The sequence below is a fragment of the Vigna umbellata genome, chromosome 9, assembly GCF_029865625.1.
Source record: "Vigna umbellata cultivar VRB3 chromosome 9, Vumbellata_1.0, whole genome shotgun sequence".
Lineage (NCBI taxonomy): Eukaryota > Viridiplantae > Streptophyta > Magnoliopsida > Fabales > Fabaceae > Vigna > Vigna umbellata.
This window is the reverse complement of record NC_142173.1, coordinates 25,294,216-25,319,279: the sequence shown is the minus strand read 5'-3', so window position 1 is coordinate 25,319,279 and position 25,064 is coordinate 25,294,216. Positions and strand designations below refer to the sequence as shown.

Here is a 25,064-nt window from a genome sequence, read left to right as displayed (position 1 = left end):
ACAACTTTTCATGGTTTTCTTACTTTTAGCTTTTCACTGTTTTCACAAAGATTACATTTGTAGTGCTCACTTTTTCGATTTATTTATTGTTTTCAGTTTGGATAGTTTGTACTGCTTCTAAAGTCTATAAAAAGTTTGTATAGTTTTTCATTGTTGTTTGTCCGAGAGTGGGAAAGTCTAAGTGTGGGAGTGTGATGAGTCTCTATTTATTAATATTTTTCTAGAGTAATTGTTTCCTTGATGTTTCTTTTGTTCTTATTTTCTTATTTTGAATTAGATTTGATTTTTCTTAGATAAAATGCTGTTTTTTCCAAATGTGTTAATATGTGCTTATTAGATAGAATTTTTTTCTGAATAAAAATAAATGTGCATTTCTGTAGCTTTGACCTTTACTGATTGTTTGGTTGATAACTTTTTCCTCAGAAATCAAATTGAGCTGAAATTTGTTTCATTAGAATCCTGACTCAAAAAGCTTTAATTAGAATACAAGAACATGAATTTTCGATGATTGAGCTGATTGCAATTATTTCCGAAAAGTTGCAGCAGAGAAGAGACAACACTGTTTCGGCATTGTTTTAGATTCTCTTCTTGTAAGGACAGATTTATAACTTCCTTTGGCAGTCTAGTTAGTTCAGATAGCTTAGTTAGGAAGTCTGAAAGTACTCAATTACTCTTAGTTCTATCAATAGAACAGCTCAGACACAGAACACCACACCATATTTTTCAGTTTAATTTAGTTTTTTCAGTTTTTCTAGTTTCTGACGTTTGGAGCATTTTTGTCTATGGGTTTTCTTTTCAATGTGTGCGCTTCTTTCTTTCCTTTAATTCCAGTTCTGTAATTCCATTCATTTCTTCTTTCAATTCTCTCTACTGTTATACTTCAATCAATTCAAATTTAGGTTTCTGCATTGCTTTTCCATTTCTCTTACTGTTCTTGATTCAATTTTCAATTACGATGCACTTTCACCGATTGTTAAGTGGTTATTTGATATGCTTGATGCGCTTTTGCAGTGAAGAGATCTCAGCTCTGTGACTGATAAGTTGTGGAAGAATCTTTTGAAAATCAGTGTCACAAATTCCACTAATGAAGTGATTAGGAGGATGAAAGAAAAGAAAGTGTCATTTAAATCGATGCAGCTGTATAAGTTATTAACCTCATTTATCAATCTGTGCACATGCTGAGAATGAAGCAAAGCACTTGATCAAATCAAGAAAATGTACAGCAAAGAATTGACTAAAGAAATGTATTTATTCACCAATGGTTATTCAAGGTTTTCGTATCTCTTATGTTTCTTCTGGTGTACGAATGTAAAGTTAGATAAAAACAATTAAAACAAAAATGATTTACTGAATCAATAAAAAATGAAATTTTTATTGGGTATATAATTCAAGTTGTTAGTCAGTTAGTTTTTTCTGTTACTCATTTACAGTTAATCTCTTTTGTATATAACACTATTCTTTCTTTCTCATAATACTACTGCATGTTTCCTATCTCTCTGTTTTCATATACTCCTATATTCCATACGCTGCTATTCTGTTTTCTGTTTCCATTAGTGGTATCAGTTAGCCTAGGTTCTTGAAATAGAGACGTAAGGTGTTCTTGAGTACTTGGCTCAGTGCGGCTGACCAAGAAGTGAGAAAAGAAGTTTTTTTGAAACAGAAAGTAAGCGTTGATGGCAGATTTTTCCACGACAAATCTTCCTATTCTAACCGAAAAGAATTGGAGTCGATGGAGCACGCAAATGAGGGTGCTGTTTCGGGTACAAGGAGTTAGCAGCGTGATAGAAGGGGTGGAGTCTGAAACTGAGTTCTGTGGCACAGAAGATCAGAAGGTGGAGATTAGTCAGAAGGACGATAAGGCTTTGCTGATCATTCATCAGTGTGTAGATGATACACATTTCGAGAAGATCCAAAACGCGAAAACGGCGAGGGAGGCTTGGAATATTTTGGTACGTTGTCATGCCGGCGGAAAGAAAATCAAGAAAGTACGGCTACAAACTTTGCGGAGGCAGTACGAATTATTGCAAATGGAAGATGGTGATAAGGTCAGTGACTACTTCAACAAAGTCTTAACAATTACAAACCAAATGAAGAGTTGTGGGGAAGAGCTTAGTGATGTGTTGATTATGGAGAAAATAATGAGATCATTACCTCGGAAATTTGATTTCATAGTTGTTGCTATTGAAGAATCTAAAGATCTAGAAAAGATGAAAATCGAAGAGCTTCAGAGTTCTTTGGAAGCTCACGAGATGAGGCTTCTTGATAGAGATCCTGTCAGAGCTGATGATCAGGCTTTAAAGGTGCAACATGTTAGAGGTGATGGGAAGAAGAAGTTCAAGACTTGGAAAGGTAAATCAAATGTTCCAGGTAAATGGAAGAATGATAATTTTGCACAAAGTAGATGGAAGAATGATAATTCTGTACAAAGGAAGTGGAAGAATGATGGAGTTGAAGAACAAGAGGAAAGAGGTGATTCTGCAGAAAGCATAGGAAGAGACAAATATTACAAGAAGAAAGACAGAAGAAATATAGAGTGTTTTACGTGCCATAAGTTGGGACATTTCTCCTATGAGTGTTATTTCAACAAAGGTAGACAGTTTAAGAAAGATCAAAGCAAGCAAGCTCATTTTGTAAAGGACGAGTCTGATTCAGAGCCATTAATTCTTATGGTCACTACTTCTTCAAAAAGTGTTGCTATGACAAATCAAACAAACAAATTATGGTATCTGGATTCAGGATGTTCAAACCACATGACATACAATAGAGAGTGGCTTATCAATTTCAACGAAGGAAAGAAAAGCAAGGTCAGAGTTGCTGATGATAGTACATTGAAGGTTGAAGGGATAGGAAATATTATCATAAAACAGAAGAATGGACTGAAGGCTACGATAGAAAATGTTCTTTTTGTCCCAGAGATGAAATGCAATTTGCTTAGTCTGGGTCAACTAGTTGAGAAAGGTTTCACCGTGATGATGGGCAATCAAGGAAGAGTGGAAGTGTTTGATAAAAATAAAAGGTTAGTACTGGAAAGCAAGATTTCTAAGAATCGTACCTTCAAGGTTCATATGGATATAATTGAGAATCTGCAGTGTTTATCTACCATAGAAATGGATGAAAACTGGAAATGGCATCTGAGATTCAGACATCTGAATTTCAGAGATCTGCAAATGTTAAGCAAAAAGACGATAGTTTCTGGTTTACCAGATATATCTATACCTAAGAGAGCTTGTGAATCTTGCATCATAGGAAAGCAAACGAGAAAACCTTTCAAAACGCACTTGAAGATGAGGTCTAAAGAACGTCTGGAAGTAATTCATTCAGATGTGTGCGGTCCACTTGAGTCATCAACCATAGCTGGTAATCGATACTTTGTTACATTTGTAGATGAATATAGTCGTATGGTATGGGTATACTTCATAAGGCTGAAAAGTGAGGTTCTAGAAGGTTTTCAAGCGGTTCAAGAATCATGTTGAAAAAGAAATTGATAAGCAGATAAAGCTGATTAGGACAGATGGTGGAGGTGAGTATACATCGCGTGAATTTGATGAATTTTGTCAGGCACAGGGAATAGCACACGAGATTATAGCCCCCTATACACCACAACATAATGGTTTGGCCGAAAGACGAAATCGAACGATAATGAATATGGCCAGGTGCTTGCTTAGAGAGAAGGGCGTACCGCGTGAATTGTGGGGAGAAGCAGTGGCAACATCTGTGTATGTTCTGAACAGATGTCCTACAAAGAAGTTGACAAACAACGTCCCACATGCAATTTGGTCAGGTACTGTACCCTCTGTTAAGCATTTTAAGATTTTTGGTTCTTTGGCTTTTTGTCATGTTGCAGAGCAGAAGAGAACGAAGCTGGATGACAAAGGAGAGGCAATGGTGTTCGTGGGTTATCATCCTACTGGAGCGTACAAACTGTTTGATCCTATCAAGAAGAAGGTGATCATCAGCAGAGATGTATTGATTCTCGAAGATGAAAATTGGGATTGGGAATGCAATCAAACCAGCATGAAGAAATCAAAAGCAGCATTGCAAATACCTATGCAGATCGAAGAAGAGGTGGATACTCCGATAGTCACTAGCACTACTGGGAGCAACAACAATAATACAGAGGTTTCAACGAGACCGAGAAGACAAGTGGTAAGACCTTCTCGGTTTACAGAATATGAAATGTATTCTGATGCTGGAGTGGATGAAGAAGGTGATATAATTCACCTAGCATTAATGGCCGGAAGTGAACCGTTGAATGTTGATGATGCCTTATCTCAACCACTCTGGAAGGAAGCTATGTTGGAGGAAATTAGATCGATCGAGAAGAATAAAACATGGAAGCTGGTCGATTTGCCACCCGAGAAGAAATGCATTGGAGTTAAGTGGGTTTTTAAAACTAAGCTTAATCCAGATGGTACAGTCTCAAAATACAAGGCTAGGCTTGTGGCAAGAGGATTTCTACAGCAACAAGGAGCGATTTCAAGGAAGTCTATGCACCTGTTGCAAGGTTAGAAACTATCCGTTTAGTTGTTGCTATTGCATGTGCTAAGAATTGGTCTTTGTTTGCTCTTGATGTTAAGTCTGCATTTTTGCATGGCTTGTTGGAGGAGGAAGTATATGTACAGCAGCCTCCAGGATTTATCAAAGAGAAGAAGCATCAAGTGTATAAGCTATTCAAAGCGCTCTACGGATTGAAGCAAGCACCCAGGGCATGGAACAGAAGGATTGATGATTTTTTTATCAGCTATGGACTTGAGAGATGTGTTGTTGAACATAGCCTGTATGTGAAGAAGAGGGGTGATGATATAATGATCGTATGTTTGTACGTTGATGACCTGCTGGTGACGGGTTCCAGTCTACATTGGATTGACGAATTCAAGCAGAAGATGGAAGCAGAATTTGAAATGACAGATCTTGGGAGGCTTAGCTACTTTCTGGGAATGGAATTTACACACACAGCTGGAGGCTTAGTTATGCACCAAACAAAATACGTGAAGGATTTGTTGGAGAAATTCAAGATGACTGAGTGTAACATTACCAGGAATCCAATTGAGGTTAATGCCAAGCTAAAATCTGATATAAACGAAGAAAGCGTGGATGAGACATCTTATAAGCAACTCATTGGTTCTTTGCGGTATCTATGTAATAGCAGGCCAGATCTGATGTATGGGGTTGGTTTGTTGAGCCGATTCATGAGCAATCCAAAGAAGAACCATTTGATTGCTGCTAAACGTGTTCTAAGGTATGTTAAAGGTACAGCTAGGTCTGGTATTTGGTTTCCATACGGAGTGAAGAAGGATGGTTTGGAACTAGTTGGCTACACTGACTCAGATTTTGGTGGAGATCAAATTGAGAGAAAAAGCACGTCAAGGAATATATTTTTCATGAACACAGCACCTATCTCATGGAGTTCTAAGAAGCAAACCATTGTTGCTCTATCAAGTTGTGAAGCAGAATATGTAGCTGGCTGTCATGCAGTATGTCAGGGTGTGTGGTTGAATGAAGTTCTAAAAGATTTAAAGGTGCAAAGTGAGAAACCATTTATGCTACAGATGGACAACACATCTGCTATGAGTTTGGCCAAGAATCCTGTGAGCCACGGAAGAAGCAAACACATTGATGTGAAGTTTCATTTTTTACGTGATATGGTGAATAAAGGCAAAGTGGAGTTGGTTTACTGCAAAACTGAATCACAACTGGCTGATCTATTTACTAAAGCAGTCAAACATGACAGATTTGAATATCTCAGATCTGGAATAGGTGTATTAAATCTAAGTGACTTGAATTAAGGAGGTGTATTGGGTATATAATTCAAGTTGTTAGTCAGTTAGTTTTTTCTGTTACTCATTTACAGTTAATCTCTCTTGTATATAACACTATTCTTTCTTTCTCATAATACTACTGCATGTTTCCTATCTCTCTGTTTTCATATACTCCTATATACCATATGCTGTTATTCTGTTTTCTGTTTCCATCAATTTTAATCGAGAAAATTTAATTGTTTTAGTATTTAAATAACCAAAAAAATTTAAATAATTTTTTCTTATCACCAATCAAATTTTGAATCTCAAAAGGGAGGAAGGAATACATTTTCTTTCTTAAAAAGTTTCCTCCTAAAATAAATATAAAAATAAAATGTACCCATTACCATGAAGAGTGGAATAAAAAAGTAAATTCAGTTTCAAGAATCTGTCATCTCAATAAGAAATTCTTTTATTGATCAAACACAGGTTGATAATGGACAGGAATAATAGTATATATTTTAAATAAAGCATGGGACAATGTGCATATATATATATATATATATATATATATATATATATATATATATATATATTCATCCTCATTCTCATCAGGTCTTTGTTTTAAATTACTAAAAAAAACATTTAATTTATTTAAACAATCAAAGCACTTTTTAATTTATTTAAGTAACTTAAAAAAAATTAATAGTTTTTATTTTATTTGAAGAACTCTTTTTTTTTTTGTTACACAATTTTTATTTTTTTTATTTTTTATTTATTTTTGTCAGATAAGAATGTCTAACTACCAATTTTAATATCTTAATAGTGTAAAGTCTTAGTTTATTAAGCATAAAAATTTTATCTTCTCTCTGTAATTCTTACTTTTGCTTCTTCTTTTTTTTGAAAAATTCTTTTTTGCGACACAATTTTTCATTATTCTATCAACCATTCAATTAGTTTCATATCCACTGAATTCACTCAAATATCAAAGATATTTCCTTCTAAAAGTTTGAAAAAAATATTTTTACTATTTTTTATAATTATTTGATGTTTCATATCCACATTCTTAAGATTTGACACTAAAACAATGTGTACTTTTTTCTACGATGAAATTTTTAAAGAACTATACTTTTCTATATGAATTTTAGTTTTTTTTAGAAGAATATATTTGTAAAAGAAAATGACATGTATTTTAAAAATAGTGAGGTTTCACGATTTTAATATTAAAAAGTTTTAATATAAATAGTTTGTATCAAACGAATTTCATTATTTAAAACATATCATATATTTAGAAACTACTTTTCTAGAGTTTTCTAACTTTTCGTTAGAAGTTGGTATAATTTGTTTGTGTGGTTGAAGAATCGATCTTGGCAACAAACTCTTCAATTTGGACTGATCAATTTATCATATAGAATAAGTTGGTTTTCTACTCTTTTTCCTTTGTATATTTTGTCTTTCTTTACATGTAAACCAATTGTGGTTGCATGTGACATCCAAGTCCTCTATAAGATTCTTTAATAATCAATGAGCGTACCTTGATCGGGTTTCTATGGTTTGTAAGAGCATATAGAGTTTCTTAAGCCGAGGGAGTTTTTTAGTATCTTTAGAGCTATTGAATCACCTAACAAGTAGTGGAAACTAATTACGACTTTTTCATGTTGTTGATGCTTTGATGGATCATGTTACATGTTTGATTTGGTCTGAAATTTGTAGTTTGGCATGTAGAGTTTCTATTGTGTTTGCTATTGACTTATTAATCTTTAGATTGTGGTGTCTTATCTCTGTTTTATTCCGCATTTTTCTCTTATTTATTTTTTTTCCTCTTGAGGATTCAAATCCAGTGTACTCTTTCTTGGACATGATCGTATCAGTTAAAGTTGTTTATTTGAAATATGGTGTTGAGTGACACTAGTGTGGCGTTGAGCCCAAGCGTGATTGTGAAGGTCTAAGAGAATTTTAGCTCCAGACCACTCAATTAGGTTTGTGCCATTGAGTGACTAAAATGTGTGAACAGTCTGACGCTAAGAGGTGGCAGAGTATCGTTGAGCATCACTTTTCTCTACAAGTCTAGAATCTCTTTCATCTTGTTTTGCTAAGCGATAGGTTGGTTTCGGCGAGCGAGACAATTTGTGAGAGCTTTGAGCGTCAATGTGGTTTTCTGAGTTTTCTAATTCTTTGTCTATTTGGAGTGATTTATTTTAGATTATGTGCATGATTATTATAAATTTAAGATGGATTGTGGTGCTTATGCATGCTTGATATGTTTGATGTTATTTCTATGGATGAAGAATATGATTTGAGATATTGTTGAGAGAATTTCAAAGAGAAATTTTGTGATGTAGTAAAGTTAGTGTATCCTTTGACATATGGGAGTTCTAAGAGTGAGATTATCATGAACTCTAATAAGTATTCACACTTAAATAAAGTAGAATGAGTTATGTGGTGAGAGTCGTATGAGATCCTAGTTTATGGGCATTGGTTAGGTTATAGACATGAAGAGGATTAACCTCATGAGTAGTAGGGTGATAACACATTTAGGATTTTCTACAAAGTATAAATACTACTACAAGTGCAACCTACATTGAATACATATGTCAAAGCATGAATCTGGATAATTGACTCTAGTGTTAATTGTTTATGTGTGTTGATATGAGTATTGTGTTTTATAAATGTTTAGATTAATTTTTTTGGTACATTAGCTTACGCTTTAGTCTTTGTTGTTTGTTTGTCTGTCTTTCCTGTTACAATGATCACATGACTGGTATGAGTAGATGAAGATGTTCCAGTTGATCCAGTCTAGAGTAAGTGAGATGCTATAACTTAGAATTGAATATCTTTTGTCTTGTATAATTCCTTTTCTTTTGAAAATTTCTATTGTATGTTAGAGTGTTTATTTATAACTTTTTATATAATCAATACATGTTTTATGAATGACTGTAATATAGTAGTTGTATCTATGTCTCATCTACTTAATTGATTATCATCTTTATAACATTTATTTTAGGAGTTTTATATTATTAAAATGAGATGTTATATTAATGGTGTCACATCAATTCGTCCTTAGGATGACCTGAGGGTTGTGAGTTTTTTGTGTCTTTTCTAATTTAAGAGTTGAGTTTAGACTATGTAGATTGTGTATCTAAGTGGAAGTATTGAGAACAAAAAATATCTTGATAAAAGTTTAAAGAAAGAAAGAGTTGAGTTTGTTAGAATGAAAAAGAGTTTTGTTTTCTATATAGAATATTGTCATGTTTTTGTCTCTATGGTAGTGTTAAGTGGTTTATAGTGGTAGAGGGATGTAGATCCAAGAATAACTTGACCTCTTTACCTTTGTGAGATATGGATAAGGCCTTACCTCAAAGGTATAGAAATCTAATGGGTTGAAGTTTGGGAGTTAAAAGATCAAAGTTTTAGGTTTCCAAAATTTTTGTTTTCAGAAATAACATTTTGATTTAAGGAAGCTTAACAGGTTCTTAGGATCAAATATCACAAGTTTTGCAAAAGGAGTTGACTTCAGGAGTTAGATCAAGAAGAGATATCATTTTTATAACATTGGTTTTAATAGTTTTATACTATTAAAATGTAACAGTTACCATACTACACATCAAGAATAAAAATAAAACACAAATCTCATATCTAACCAAAAAATAAAAACAAAAATTAATATAAATTTTTACTCACAAAAATAAGAAAAAATATAATTAAATCCACATTAACTTCTTCATTAACCATTTAACACCATATTTCATACTATCAAGTAAGTAATTCCATGCACCTTCACTTAAATAAAAAGGAAAAGAAATTTATTTATCTCTTATAAGTTTCACTCCATTATAAATAGATTGTAAACTATAATTTTAGTAAAATAGATCCTCCGAATTTGTTTCATTTATCTAGCTTAAACGTTACGGTTTTTGTAAATAAACACTAAAATTTTAATTTCATCAAATTAATTCTTAAATTTAATATTTTATAAATAATATTTTTCTAACGTATTTCTGGTAAATCATCTACCTTAAATGTTAATAATTCATTAATATTTTTCTTCTTTTATTACCATTCATTTTTTTTATCATTAAAGTATCATAAAAATAATATTTTATAAATAATAGAAGTCTATTTGATTTTTTAATCCTAAACATATTTTGTTTTGACGATTGAAAAAGTTATTTATAGATGTAAAACTAGTAAATGATTGAAATTTAAAGCATAAAAATAGTTAAGATTTATTTATTTATTTGTAGATTAACTCAATTCAATGTAATAAATTAGGTATAAAAATAAATTTTCAGAATTAACTGTGACGAAATTGAAATTATCTAGAAGAGGAGAAGTCGAAGATATAACAAAAATGACAAAATTGAAATTCGCACTGTACAGTATTAATATGGATTTTAAATTAAAAAAAAATAAGAAATAAAATTTTAGAATAGTGAGTGTCATTTTGAATAGTCATTGATCACCACTTAAAATATTAACATATTTCACACAATTGTATGGATTAAAATAGTGATGGAAAGTTTTGAATTATTAAAAAGATCTAAAATGAAAATTCACTTATTATACGCGAACTATAAAAACATTTAGATTTTAAATTAACCTAAATTTAACATTTTAGTTTCATGCAAAGGGATGATTTGATTTTGTTCTCTATTCATTTTTTTTTATGATCATTGCTAATATTTATGATGATCATATAAGTAATTGTTTTTATTACATTTAATGGTAACAATGTTATTAGATTCTGCTTAAAGTTATGAATGATCAAATAGTAATATTTGGTAAAATTGAAATAGACACAAAAGTAGGTAAGAGGCAATAAGAACTCAAATTAATCTCTGCAACAAAAAGGGGTATGAAACTATTTTCATGATTACAAAACTCATCACTGTTTGGCTGTAAAACTGAAAAACGAAATCAAAGCATGGAAAAGATTAGAAGAGGAAATATGTTATTTAATGAATCTAGAAAAGAATGAAGAATTATAAAAAAGGAGTTTAAATAAAGTTATAAAAACGTCTCGGAAGATTTTTTTTTTTTCAATTTGTTGTATTAGATACTTAAAAGGGCATCTAAATGTTTTTATAAAAGAAGGTTTACAAAAAGTTTTCTAAAATGTTTTACTAATGCTCAAGAGAAGTAAGGGTGTTGCTCCCTCCATCATCACACCTTTCTCCCTCCACCTTCCCTTTACTATTTTGTCCCTCAGTAAAATTTTATATTTTATTTTTAGGGTTATTATTTTTTAATTTTACCCATTCATAACATATTTCATTAATAACCTATTCTACACCCATGAGTAAAATACTTTTCTTTCGTCGTTGTGAGATACTACAAGTTCCAAAGGTTGGTCGTGGTGGAAAGAATTATCAAGTAGTCTCCCTCTCGTGGTGCAGTGCGTGGAGTGGTGCACTGTGTGGAGTGCTTCTCATATTCGAATAAACCTTGAAATAAAACCCTAAAATAAAAAACGTAACCTTTAAACGGAGGTGACATCCTTCAACGGAGGTGACATCCTTCAACGGAGGTGACATCCTTCAACGGATGTCAACATCCTTCAACGGATGTCAACATCCGTTTAAAGAAAAACGGATGTCGACATCCGTTTTACCTTAAACGGATGTTGACATCCGTTGAAGATGTCACCTCCCGTTTAAAGGTTACATTTTTTATTTTAGAGTTTGTTTTATTAGGTTACATCTCCGTTGATGTATACTTCCTCACGCTGGATGATGCTCTGACGTTTCTCGATGTTCCTCCACACCATGGCGGCAACGCTCTTTCACACCACGGCAGCAATGAAAGCTTTCAAACCAAAAAAAAAAAACTGGAAAGAAAAAGGAATGAAAGTGCGGGAGGTGGGGAGGTGAAACGAAAATGGGAAAAGGGGAAGAGAGTTCCGTGGGAAAGTAAAATTAGGGTTTCAAATTATTTAAAATAGGATAAAAGTAAAAATCTTTTTAACTTAAGGATATAACTGTATTTAAAATAATGTGAAGAGATGGAGAAAGTATAGGGTGGTGGTGGAAGGAGCAACACCCGAGAAGTAATACGCAAGTAATAGAAAGTGACATTGTTACTTTTGGCTTCCATGTACACAGTCTCTACGAACTATATGCTAAATTGTCCTGAAATTTAAGCACACATATACAACACATCTTTCTTCAATCTATTCAATAATAAAACGGGTTTACAATATTTCACACTTATATGAGTAAATATGATATATAAATATTTTGTTTAGAGAATAACTTCATACCTATGTGAATGACTTACAATACAAGCACTCTTGGTACAAGTTGTCTAGAAGACGATATTTCTTAAGCACTATAAGCTATTAAAGAAAGAATAAATATGTATGAACTCAATATCTTTTTTCTTTGTTCCTCATCAAGTTTTGACACGTCCCACCTCTTGAACACAAGACAATAAACGCATATCCATTTTAATTAAAAAAAAATAAAAAATAAATAAAGAAACGAGGAATAAAATCTTCACATAACCTCTACAAATTTTAAAAATTGATTTTTTTTTTTCATTAAGGTCTGAGGTGTTCCCTAGTTACAAACACAATTCAATTTAAAAATTGATTAAAGCCTTTGTAGGCAAGGAAACTTAACAATAAATTAGAAATGTTAACAAATATCCTTATTCAAAAGAAATCCTCAAGAATAAATTACAAGGGCCAATTGTTTGGTAAGAGCAAAGGCCATTTGCTCCTTTACACTGATCAATCTATCTAGTTCTTAACTAAATAAACACAACATTTAATAATTCATCCAATTGCTAATTCATCAAAAAACTAGTTGAATGAAGGTTTATTGTTAAAATTTTCAAATTTCAAATAGTGAAATTTCTCACAAAACCCTCTTTCAGCAATGTGGCTAAAAATTTGGAGAAGTATCACCGGCGCTGAAAAATACCTGCTCCAGCCACCTCATTGTCAGGAAACTAAAGGAATACTGAGGGAACACAAAAATGTGGAATGATAAAATTATACTCAGAATGCAATGTCATCATCAGCTACAATCGGTGGAACAAATCTGCAATTTTCAAGAGTTTGCTCAAAGATATGACCCACTCTCAGCAGTTCTCCCTGCAATTTAATTCCAAGCCAAAGGATGTCAAAAATATACTCTTGAGGAGTATCACATACCACATTTTACTCAATTTTATATGTTATTTAACAAAAGTCTGTTAAATATAGTGAAGAAGATTAGGAGAAATCTCCCTTATGTGTTTAGCATACACATAGGGTAGTTTATTTATAATGTAAGATAAGGGTTAAACCCTAAATACAGAATGGGCTAAGCCCAATTAACAGAAACACACAACTTAACATCTAACACTCCCCCTCAAGCTGGAGCATATAAATCATATGTTCCAAGCTTGTTACAAAGATAGTCAATTCTAGGTCCTCGTAAGGACTTGGTGAATATGTCTGCCAACTGGTTGCTTGAGTTAACGAACTCAGTCTTGATATCTCCGGATATGATTTTTTCTCTAATAAAATGACAATCAACTTCAATGTGCTTGGTTCTCTCATGGAAGACAGGGTTAGAGCTAATATGAAGAGCAGCTTGATTATCACATATAAGTGTCATGTGAGTGGCATCTCCAAATTTCAATTCATTAAGTAATTGTTTAAGCCACACAAGCTCGCAAGTAGCAGATGCCATAGCTCTATATTCTGCTTCTGCGCTGGACCTTGCCACAACACTTTGCTTCTTACTTTTCCAAGATATCAGGTTGCCACCAATAGAGACACAATATCCAGAAGTAGACCTCCTATCAGAAGGGGAACCAGCCCAATCAGCATCTGAATAGCAAACGATTTTTGTGTCGTTGTTAGGGCCATATAGCAAACCTTTTCCAGGTGATCTTTCAATATACTTCAGTATGCGAACAACTGCATCCCAATGGTCTTCACATGGGGAGTTTAGAAATTGACTCACCACACTAACTGCGAAGGAAATGTCAGGACGCGTAACAGTAAGATAGTTTAATTTACCAACTAATCTTCTGTACCGTTCAGGATCTGAGAAAGGCTCCCCCTGATTTGGTAAGAGTTTGATGTTAGGGTCCATAGGTGTCTCAACAGATTTACAGTTCATTAACCCTGTTTCCTCCAAGATGTCTAACGCATACTTCCTCTGAGATATGACAATACCATCATTGGATTGTGCTACTTCAATACCCAAAAAGTACCGGAGTTTGCCAAGATCTTTGGTTTGAAAATGATGACAAAGGTGTTGTTTCATCTGAGAGATGCCGAGATAGTCACTTCCTGTGAGAACAATATCATCAACATACACTATTAAGTACATACATCCAGCACTTGAGTGGCGATAGAACACTGAATGATCCGCTTCACTACGAGACATACCAAATTGTTGAACAACACAGCTGAATTTACCAAACCAGGCCCGAGGAGATTGTTTTAGGCCATATAAGGATTTGCGAAGACGACATACCAATCCAGATGACTCCCCCTGAGCAACAAAGCCAGGCGGTTGCTCCATATAAATTTCTTCATGCAAATCACCATTTAGGAAAGCATTTTTGACATCAAGTTGGTAAAGAGGCCATTGTCGAAGAGCGGCCATGGCAATGAATAGGCGAACAAAGGTCATTTTTGCCACTGGAGAAAAAGTATCACCATAATCCAAACCAAAAATCTGTGTGTAGCCTTTGGCAACCAGTCGAGCTTTCAGACGATCAATTATGCCATCAGGGCCAACCTTGATAGCATACACCCACCTGCAACCAACAACAGACTTTCCAGATGGTAATTGGACAAGCTCCCAAGTTCCACTTTTCTGTAAAGCACTTAAATTCATCCAGCATAGCTTAACGCCAGCCAGGATGACTTAAGGCATCACCCACAAATTTAGGAATTGACACAGAAGAAATGGATGAGAGACAAGTGTAAAAAGATGGAGATAATCTGTGATAACTAAGAACAGTATAATGGGGGGAAGGGTTACGGGTAGAGCGTATACCTTTACGGAGGGCAATAGGCAAGTCAGACTCAGTTGCTGGAGCCGGAGGAGACACAAGAGGCGGCACTGGAAGTGAGTCATGAGGGAGACAATTGCGGCGACTATAAACCTGAAGGGGTGGTGGTGAAGGACGATCCTGTGGTGAATGAGAGTCTAAAGAAGGAGACAAAGTGGGTGGAGCATCACCAGGAGGATCACAGATAAGAGGAATATCAACAGTAACAAGGAGAGGTACAGAACTAGAAGATAAATGTGTAAAGTAAAAAGAAGATTCATCAAAAGTGACATCAGCAGAGATAAAATGACGATTGAGGGAAGGGAAAAACACTTATAGCCCTTTTGTGACCGTGGAAATCCTAAGAAGACACATTTGTGAGACCTAGGAGATAACTTATCAAGACCAGGACTAAAATCATGAACAAAACATGTAGACCCAAAAACTCTAAGAGGTAATGGATGTAGAGGGTCTTGAGGAAATAATATAGAATGAGGGATTTTGTTTGCTAGGACGGAAGATGGCATGCGGTTGATAAGATAACATGCCGTGAGAACAGCATCACCCCAAAAACGTGAGGGTACTTGACCATGAATGAGAAGGGTACGAGTTGTTTCTATAAGGTGTCTATTCTTGCGCTCAGCCACCCCATTTTGTGTAGGGGTATAAGCACATGAGGTTTGGTGAAGAATGCCATGAGAAGCCATAAAATGTTTAAACTGTTGAGAAAGGTATTCACGGCCATTATCACTACGTAAAGTGCGAATAGAAACCCCAAACTGAGTTTTTATTTCATTGAAAAAAGTTTGAAAAATAGAAAACAACTCAGAACGATTCTTCATGAGAAACAACCAAGTACATCTGGAATAGTCATCAATAAAGGTAACAAAATACTGAAATCCTAAAGTTGACTTAACACGACTAGGTCCCCAAATATCAGAATGAACCAATGAAAAGGGGGATGACGCTCGTTGGGAAACACTACGAGGAAAGGAACTACGAATATGTTTACCTAACTGACAAGACTCACACGACAAACTTGATAATTTGGACAGACTCGGAACAAGTTGCTGCAGTTTGACAAGACTGGGATGACCTAACTGAGCATGAAGAAGGGATGGTGACTCCATGATTACGCCAGCATGTGGAGAAGGGCTGAGATGATATAGGCCATGAGACTCACATCCTGTGCCAATCATGTGTTTCGAACTCCGGTCCTGCAACCAAACAGAGTCTTTGGTAAATGAAATAACACAATTAAGGGAATGAGTTAGACGACTTACGGACAATAAGTTAAAAGGAGACCCAGGGACATAAAGTACATTATCAATGGATATGGACGGAAAAATATGAACAGTACCAATACCATGAGATGAGACTCGAGACCCATCAGCCATCGTTACCGAGGGTAAATTAACCGGACATGACAAGGAAGAAAACAAGGACTTGTTACCAGTGATATGATCGGTGGCACCTGAGTCAAGGACCCAAGATCCGAGAGAGTGAGTCAGACCGACAAAAGGAGTACATGTGCGTGTAATAGAAGCAGATGTAGTGGAACTAGAGTGCTGACGGTCCTCATACCATCTGAGAAATTCCTGAAAGAGTAAAGGGTTATTTATGGTATTTGATGAAGTAGGATGGTCTGCAGACGGTGATCGGGGAGGTGGATCAGAACTAGCCATTGCTATAGGTCGAAGAGGACGTCCATGAAGTGCATAACATCTATCAATTTTGTGGCCTAGCTTGCCACAATGGTCACATTTTGGACGTCCGTTACCGGGTTGGCGAGACCGACTCCGATCATCAAGTTGGGCAGCCATGGAGAGGGAGAAACCCTAAAAATTCAAAATGCTCCGATTGACGCAACGACCACAGATCCAGAAAGAGGGCGAGGAGGCGATCACGGCGGTGCTGATCGGCGGCGGAAAGCTCCGGCGACGCGCCGGCAGGCGCGGCGACGCGTGGAGGCGCGTGAGAGGTCCGTTCGCCGCAATCTTCGTACGACGGTGGTCGCCCGGCCGAGACGCTTCTGATGGTGTGGTCACCGGTTGATTCTGGAACTCTGGCGACGACGGCGGCGACAGCGGCGGCGACTGCGACAACAGTGGCAGTGATGGGTGCCGGAGACCGTGGAGTTGACGGGAACTATTCCTGTGCTCTAGATACCATGTTAAATATAGTGAAGAAGATTAGGAGAAATCTCCCTTATGTGTTTAGCATACACATAGGGTAGTTTATTTATAATGTAAGATAAGGGTTAAACCCTAAATACAGAATGGGCTAAGCCCAATTAACAGAAACACACAACTTAACATCTAACAGTCTCCAATCAGAATATCAGTAGGACCACATCAGTTAACTTTGGCTGTATGGTAACTTTCAATCTGATCCAACTAACATATCCCAATGCCAAGGTACAACTTAATTGTTGCACCAAGGCTTGCCCTTTAACTATGCATCTTATAAACCAAGAATGATAATGTTACGTACCTGAGTACGAAACCTAACCAGAACAACCTCTCACACTCACAACACGTAACAAAACAATGAACGAATGATAATGAACGAATGAATTTCTTTTATTGATGGTAACATCTGAATAAACAAAAGTAAACCAGGGTAATTGGGAGCATAACCTCCTTCAATTACTTGGGAGCATAGCCGCCTGTCAACAAAACTCAATAATCAAAAGCATGCCTTAAACAATAGCATCTAGCTTTATTTATATTAAATATTTTCCTAGAATATAATTCTATTTACTATAATTAACTTATACTGAATATTTCCCTAGGGTATAATTCTATTTACTATAATTAACTTATACTGAATATTTTCCTAGGATATAATTCTATTTATTATAATTAACTTATACTAAATATTTCCCTAGGATATGACCCTATTTACTATAATTAACTTATACTGAATATTTCCCTAGGATATGGCCCTATTTACTACGATTAACTTATACTGAATATTTCCCTAGGATATGGCCCTATTTGCTACAATTAACTTATACTGAATATTTCCCTAGGATATGGCCTTATTTACTATAATTATTTCTCGTCCATCCTAACTGTTGTCCTAGTTACAATAGTTATTCTTCAACCGATCGGCTCCAGCTCTTCACCGCCTTCCGTTCAGCTTGCTTCCCCCTGTCTCCTACTGTTCGGCTCCAGCTCATCACCGCCTTCCACCATTCAGCTTGCTTCCCTTTGCCTCCTACCTTTCAGCTCCCCTGCCTTCTATCCTATCACCCAGTATCCTATCAGATAAACTAGCTATCCTAAAGATGTATGGATATTTTAACACACGAGAGGAATCGCTTGTTTATTTCTACAAGTCAAAATCACTTTTACATCACCAAATAACTTTTCAGTGAATTGTCCCGAAATCTCCCACGAGGTTTGGAATGCCTATTATATTACATTATATTCATAAACTTTTACTTCTTTCCTCTCTTTAGTATTTTACCTTTCAAATTTTGATAGTCTTTTCAGCTCGAACTTTTACACTTCCTTTTCCAGTTTTTCCCAAGTTGTGGCATCACAAAAATAAAAAAAAATAAAAAAAAAAAAAACAGATTTTCTATCAAATCTAGGTGCATGAAACAAAACATCCATGCTCACAGAAAAGCAGAATTTTGGAACAAAAATCTTTGAACCGTCCCGAAAAGAAAAAAAATAGACACAATATGAAACATGATATCAATGTGATTTGTATTTACCAAATATCTAATTTGAGGCAAAAAAGGAATCAAATTATTTTTTTTAATTTTACATTGGCCCAAAATTTTTCTATGTTTTTATCTTTTTTTTTCGTCCCTTCATCTTTGTTTTATCATCTTCAACTTAAAGTTCTAAAAATCTAAAACTTATCACCATCTCTATTTAATATCTTTAAGAACTAAAAGACTAGTAAAGAAAACAAAACTACCAGTTATATAAAGAGCTCCATCAACAAGGAGTCCAGTGCAGTGGATAGGAAGAGTCAATACCTCATTAAAGGCTGCACCAATCATTTGCAGACCAACAGGAAGCCCTGCAGGTCCATCCTCAACAAAACCGCATGGCAAAACCAAGGCAGGTAATCCAGCTAGATTAACATTTACCTGTAAAAAGACAAATCATCAATAAAAAGGTCAATAACTATGTTTGATATGTTATTGTATATGAATGAAATTTCAGACATTACAGAGAATATCAAACTCTTAACGATGTATAATTAGTTATGCTCAATTGTGACTTAATTCCAAAAGGAAATTCCCTCGTTGAGCCTCTAGAACTCGAACTACTAGATACTAGGCACATGTTGAGAATAAACTTATGCAATGCGACCAACCTGACAGTTAATGGTTAGCAAAGATAATTCCTGGATGAGTTAGCACCCCATCTTGATTTTCTAAGGCTTAATCTACAATTTTTGTCAGATCTGATTAAGGCCCGTTGAAGTGCTAGCAGTGTTTAAATTAAGTAGTTCATGTATGACTCAAGCTTGGGCTAAGTGGAGTTCAAGAAATTCAATACCACACTTCGAAGACCTCAAACTAACACTATCTGGACACAATCACAACCATGAGACAGAAATCTCGCTCAAGAATGAAATGCTTACAGTCATAATATCGCCTGCATACATGGCCAAAGGGTCATTTTTCTTTTCACCTGCAAGTTCCAAAGGCCATTAAAATTTTAGCACTGCAGATAATGAAGTGCAATAATGCAAACACTAAGAGTGGAAGATGCTAACCAATTTTATAAGCAACTGAAGGAGCTGCAGGGGAAATCAAGATGTCATTTTGACTCAGTGCCTCCTTAAAGCTATTCCTAATTATGGTCCTCACCTGTAACAATAATCACAAACATTGAATATTGTCCATAAAATACTGCACTTCTAGAAGAAGATGAAATTGATTAAATCCAGAAACTTAAAACTTCTTAAAGCATCATGTATTTGCACGTATGAAACTGAATTCACAATTATTAGGACTTAGATCAGAGATCTACGAAGAAATAAATAAAACAATATTATTAGTACCTGCTGTGCACGTTTGTAATATGCATCATAGTAACCAGCTGAGAGGGCATATGTTCCCATTAAAATTCTCATTTTGACCTAAGACATTTAAAATTGAAAGGTAGCTTAAATAGCAATACCAACACATATGAACCATTTCTCTAAAACCGGTGTTTGTAACATTAAGCTACCACTCATCTTGGAGTCAAATTTGAAATTAAGAAGGAAGGACAGGTGAGTACCTCAGAACCAAACCCTTCAGCTCGGGAACCTCCATAAAGAGAATCTAGTTCGTCAGCATAAACTTGGTTTCCATATCTAAATATATACAAATGGTCAATTAAAGCCAGGCTAAAGGTTTATCAATGAAAATGTATTCAGAGGGGAGAGAAATAAGAAAGGTGATTAGAGTCACTGACCTGATACCATCATAGCGAGACAAGTTGGAAGATGATTCAGACACAGCAAGGATATAATATGCAGGCAAGCCCAGGGAAAAGGATGGCAGTGAGACCTGTAATAAGTTCGTAGCAAAAGATAAGGACATCCTGAAATATAAACAGCAATAAAACAAACTTCAAAAGAACCAATAGAAGTCGTCATTCATAGAGAAAAATGATATAGAACCTCATTCACAGAGCATCCTAATTCCTCAAAATGCATAGCAGCAGCACGAATTGCTGAAATTACTCCAGCATCAACACCCTTGTCAATTGTTTCACGGATCAGACCAACTCTCAGTCCCTTCAAGGGTTTACTTTCCAAGGAGCTCAAAGAGACAAAGTGAGACTGGAAGTCAGGCACATCCTGAAAAACGAAACCATATTGTTGGAAAGACATTGGCTTAATAAGAAGAAATCAATAACGCTTATATCCACTGATTTCAGAAATCACCAATCTAATTGAGGAACAGAATTTACTAACATTATTAATATCCCTTGCAAACAATGAGAAATTGGAAGGATTATAATAGTTAGACCAAACTTTGTGAAAACTCATACTCCTCCTACCTGCTTACTTGAAGTGGCATCAAATCTATCATGACCTGCAATTGCATGAAGGAGAATCCCGGTATCGGCAACTGATGAACCAAAGCAGCCAATGGTATCAAGTGATGATGCATATGCCATAAGTCCAAATCTTGAAACACGCCCATATGTTGGCTTCAAGCCTACAACACCACAAAAAGATGCCGGCTGCCTCACACTTCCACCAGTGTCACTTCCCAGAGATACAACACACTGTCTGGCAGAAACTGCAGCTGCTGATCCTCCTGATGATCCTCCTGGCACCCTAGACTCATCCCAAGGGTTGGCAGTCACCTATTGAATGAACATATGCAGCACCTGAGTAAACCAATCGCAGTTATAAATGGGAAATACAAATAATAGGACCAACACACAACCCCTCTTTTATCCCATTAAGCTTTGCAATAACAGAGGGGAAATAACATAGCAGGAATGAAAATTAGTAACACATTAATGCATGTAAGGTCCATCAAGTCATTCATTGACAATTTTCATTCCCCATTTCCTATACCAAACATACACTGAAATCCTGCTTTCAATATAGAACAGGTAATCAATACTTCAACTCCTAGAGACAAATGAAAAACAGAGTCATAAAGTCACCCATCCTCAAATAACGCAAAGTGGGCATTCGACATTTTAGAAGATACATTCTTAGACACACCCAGCATCCCACAATGCTCTTAAGATCACACCATTTAACATCAACCTTCTGAATCTTCAATCACGTTTCTAATGTAACTTCTGTAAATAGCAGATTATTAGAATAAAAATATTCTCAATATCCCCATAGTAATTAGGAAAAAATATCTTCATAATCTTTCTATGCATTTCCACATATTTTATTTTCTCTTTTAAAGGTTTTAACTATTACAAATAGGAATGATGAAAATGTAACCCATCTAATTGGTATCAAAGCATATCAGAGTCTTCCTTAGCATTGTTTGCAGGGTCTATTGTGCAACCCATTATCGGGTCCTCTTTTATTCCCATACTTGATGTTATCAAAGTGAGGAGATGTGTTGAAGATCTCATATCATCTTGGGATTTGACCAAATAATAATAGATAGATGTGTACAAACCTCACCTTATTAAGCTAATTTTGTGAGGTTGAATTGGGTTTTAAAAGTAATCTTACAAACTCTAAATTTCTAAACATCAACAATAGTGTATGGGAAAAATTCAGTGAGTGTCCTACCTACCTATACAGAAATCCTCCTCTCTTGCCTCATTTCTGACATAAAGTACTTTCTATATAATAATAAATAAAAAGGATTAAAGGAATATTTAGTCCATGAAGCATATCCATAATTTGATTTTATTATCAATTTTTAAAACTAATCAATTTTGCCCATGTATTTTTAAAGAGAAGAAAAGAGTATGTACTAACATTTTAAAATAGTGTTACATTGCCATTTACATGGTAAATTTGTTGACTTTATAACTTATATGGGTGGTGATGATTTGTGACTGGACGACTGAGACGCCCATTAAACTTTTTTTTTCTTTCAAATATCCAAACATTTTCCTGCGGAAGGGTAGGAAAATATGTGTAATTAAAAAAATGAAGTACCCAAAACCAATGTTTCAAAACTTAAATATTACAATCAAAATTTAGAAAATTTTCAGAGACTAAAACACCAATAATACTAGTATAACTAAACAATAACAGAAGTAGTGGTAGCAGAGCTTGGTTGAGCTTGAATCCTCATTCAAACCTAAAAATGCATACAGTGTACTAAGTTTCAAAATTAATCAAACAATTAACTTTTAAACAAAAAAAAAATTCAAATTGCAATATAAACCATAGTAAAAAAATGTATAAATGCAATATTAGGAGAGAGAGAACCTGAAATGCAGAAGCTTCAGTGGTGCTTCCCATTCCAAACTCATCCATATTGGTTTTCCCAACCACAATTCCTCCCAATTCCCTCAGTCTCTTCACCGCCGTCGCGTCGAACGGTGGCCGGTACCCGGCCAGGACGCGCGACCCACCCGTGGACGGCATGTCCTTGGTACAAATGTTGTCCTTCACGCCGACGAGCACGCCGGCGAGGGGACCAGGGTCGTCGCCGGCGGCGATGCGAGCATCGAGCCGGCGGGCCTGGGCAAGGAGGGCATCATCGTCCGGGAGGTGGAGGAAGGCGCGGAGACGGGGCTCGGCGAGGCGGAGCTGCGCGAGGCGGGAGAGGGCGAGGTCGACGGCGGAGGCACGGCGGGAGAGGAGTGTTTGGCGGGTAGAGAGGATTTCAGAGTGCGGCGGAGGCGAGGTGGTGAGGGTTGGGGTTTGGTCAGTAAGGGAGGCGCGTGAGGTGTAGGAGTGGGAGTGGCGAGTGAGCGAGAGGCGAGATAGGGAGCGAGGGGTTTGAAGTGTGGATAGTAGCATTTTTCAGTGAGGAAATGAAAATCAATGAATGAACTAAATATAACGTTATCACTTATACTCACCTGTGTATAACAAAGGAAGAAGACGAAGGCAAAAAAAACACTATTTCCTCTTATTATCTCATGTTTAATTTTGACAACTATCTCTGAGCTAATATAAAAAATATACTCGTAATTATATAAAATTAGGTGAAATTATTTTAATTTTAAAAATTGTTGCCTGCCATTAATAAAACAAATAAATTATATCGCATGACGTTGTCTTTAATTTTTAAACAAATACTTACTTTTTTGTATTTTAATAAAATAGTATTCACATATTTTATTTTATTTAAATTCATATTTGTATTAAAATATATAAATATAATAAGGTAATAAATTTATCCATATATTTTACATTTAAGAAACTTTTGTCATAAAATAGTTTATATTTTATATGATCATCTATAATTTGTTCGAAAACTATAATTATTTATATTCATCATATACAATTGTAACATTCCAAAAATACAGTATAAAATCATATGATAGAATGATCACATCTAATAATATTACAGTTCAATCTTTCAAAAGAGATTCAGTACAATTACGGCCAAACAGGCTTACAACATAACGAAGAGTTAAAACAACACACTAGCTACAACTAGGCCGAACGGTTTACAAAAGACCTATACCGAACGGTCCTACAAAAGAAATGGTCAAAAGATGACCGAACGGTCATACAAAGAAAACCAATAACTGACCGAACGGTTCTACTGTTCGGTCTTAACTTCCACTTCGACCAGATTTTCTTCTAGTGCCTCTTCCAGCAATTCTTCTCCTTCTGCTCACATCCATACGGATGATCATTGCAACAGAAGGACAACGAACGAACGTACAAAACGGACAAGACAAGAAATAGGGTAAGCTTATGTAATTCAATTCAAGTATCAACATAGATTCCACACTATTCACATAAACAAGATCATTTCATTCAATTTTACATGCAAAGCCTAATGCTAAACTCTGACTGTCCGGACTGTATGAATTCTGTGTAGCTACGACGTTCGTGCACCCGGGTGATGTAGTAACTGGGATACCCTCAACAGTTGCCACCCGAGGTTAGTCCGTTCCGTCCAAATTGACCATAAGGACGAGGACCTCCTGCCATTCTCACACATGACTTACCCTCCTCTACGTGAGAAACGAGTAATCACGAATATCAGGATGAACCGCCAGCTTAGCATGCCCACATTCATACTTTACCAATTTCCAATTTACATTCATGAGCTATCCCTCCCCGAAACGCTCGTTCATAACTCAACTTATTTCATCCATATCATATTTCATCATCTTTCATTAATAAGACCTTAATAAGATCAATTTGAATAAATATCTCTTAGGATATGAAAATGTCGAACGCTGAACTTTAACCCTGAACAAGACCGAACGCTTGGAATGAGACCAAAGGTCTCCAGTTCCAAAAACGTATCAAACCCGAGGGAGTGAATATCGGGTTATAAAAATTTAAAGTCTTAAATTTTTTTTCGTAATCGAGACATCCAAAAATCGGGATGTTACACAACCCAGCTAGGTGGCATTTGTTCTCCATTCCGACCGAGTTGGTTGGCCACCTTCTCCACCCGAGTTATGTACTCGGTTATATGTTCTTTGGACTCCATCTTCAACTATTCAAACTTTCCTCTGAGAGCTTGTATTCGGACTTGTCTAACGCGATGTTCACCTTTATACGCATCCTCCAATATCTCCCAGGCTTCCTTTGTTGATTTAGCATTCGCTATTTTTTCGAATCCTAACTCATCTACTGCATTGTAGAGAAAATACAATGCTGACCCATCTCTTACACGTGTTTTCTTCAATGTTGTCATTTGTGCCACTGTTTGATGTTTGTCCTCATCAGGTT

General features: G+C 35.6%; 1 protein-coding gene across 1 annotated transcript; it reads right to left on the bottom strand.

The window, feature by feature from the left end:
• Positions 1–12,360: 12,360 nt before the first annotated feature.
• On the bottom strand, positions 12,361–23,198 carry LOC148193045 (glutamyl-tRNA(Gln) amidotransferase subunit A, chloroplastic/mitochondrial-like). The gene is made up of 11 exons (XM_088099005.1): positions 22,626–23,198; positions 20,759–21,070; positions 20,376–20,555; positions 20,168–20,262; positions 19,991–20,066; positions 19,770–19,847; positions 19,482–19,575; positions 19,347–19,396; positions 18,733–18,846; positions 12,739–12,834; positions 12,361–12,661 (listed from the first exon to the last, which is right to left on the bottom strand). The coding sequence occupies exons 1-10, from the start codon at positions 23,160–23,162 to the stop codon at positions 12,739–12,741; spliced, it is 1,632 nt and encodes a 543-aa protein (XP_087955131.1). The 5' UTR covers positions 23,163–23,198; the 3' UTR covers positions 12,361–12,661.
• Positions 23,199–25,064: the final 1,866 nt, after the last annotated feature.